The following is a 936-nucleotide window of genomic DNA, read 5'->3' as shown; positions in this document are numbered from 1 at the left end:
CCCCCCTTCGTATGTTCTGCTGTTATTATTGTGGCGGTTCCCTCGCCGGCCTCTGGATTTTTATCTTTCCTGTTTTAAAGTAGCGTTGCTGTTGTTAACGATGCTTGTCTGTGTCATGGCGCTGCCGTTGCTAGCTAAGGCGGACGGTGTTGGTGGTGGGTCTGTTGGTGGTGGGTTTGTTGGAGGTGGGTCTGTGGGAGGTGGGTTTGTTGGAGGTGGGTCTGTGGGAGGTGGGATTGTTGGAGGTGGGTTTGTTGGGAGGTGGGTTTGTTGGAGGTGGGATTGTTGGAGGTGGGTTTGTTGGAGGCGGGTTTGTTGGAGGCGGGTTTGTTGGAGGTGGGTTTGTTGGAGGTGGGTTTGTTGGAGGTGGGTTTGTTGGAGGTGGGTTTGTTGGAGGTGGGTTTGTTGGAGGTGGGTTTGTGGGAGGTGGGTTGTTGGAGGTGGGTTTGTTGGAGGTGGGTTGTGGGAGGTGGGTTTGTTGGAGGTGGGTTTGTTGGAGGTGGGTCTGTGGGAGGTGGGTCTGTGGAGGTGGGTTTTGCTGGAGGTGGGTTTGTTGGAGGTGGGTTTGTGGGAGGTGGGTTTGTGGGAGGTGGGTTTGTTGGAGGTGGGTTTGTGGGAGGTGGGTTTGTTGGAGGTGGGTTTTGTTGGAGGTGGGTTTGTTGGAGGTGGGTTTGTTGGAGGTGGGTTTGTGGGAGGTGGGTTTGTGGGAGGTGGGTTGTGTGAGTGGTGTGGAGGTGGTGTGTGGTAGGTGGTTGTGGTAGTGGTTGTTGAAGTGGTGTTTGGAGGTGGGTCTTTGGAGGTGGGATTGTTGAGGTGGGTTTATGAGGTGGATGTGGATGGGTCATTTGGAGGTGTATTGTGAGAACAGTCTGGACGACCTGGAGGTCGGTTTGGAAGGTGTGTTGTTTTGAGGTGGTTTAGGTGGGTATTGATAAG

General features: G+C 54.3%; 1 protein-coding gene across 1 annotated transcript in view; it reads right to left on the bottom strand.

Annotated features, from left to right (window-relative positions):
• Nucleotides 1-130: 130 nt before the first annotated feature.
• Nucleotides 131-936, bottom strand: part of LOC119582354 (salivary glue protein Sgs-3-like) — a 3317-nt gene continuing 2511 nt past the window's right edge. Inside the window, exon 3 of the mRNA XM_037930570.1 lies at nucleotides 131-505. Coding sequence (XP_037786498.1) covers nucleotides 131-505 — 375 coding nt within the window. The remainder of the gene's footprint in view (nucleotides 506-936) is intronic.

Source organism: Penaeus monodon, chromosome 15 (genome assembly GCF_015228065.2).
Source record: "Penaeus monodon isolate SGIC_2016 chromosome 15, NSTDA_Pmon_1, whole genome shotgun sequence".
In the NCBI taxonomy this organism is placed as follows: domain Eukaryota; kingdom Metazoa; phylum Arthropoda; class Malacostraca; order Decapoda; family Penaeidae; genus Penaeus; species Penaeus monodon.
The sequence above is the reverse complement of the archived record's forward strand: the minus strand, read 5'-3'. Positions and strand labels throughout refer to the sequence as shown.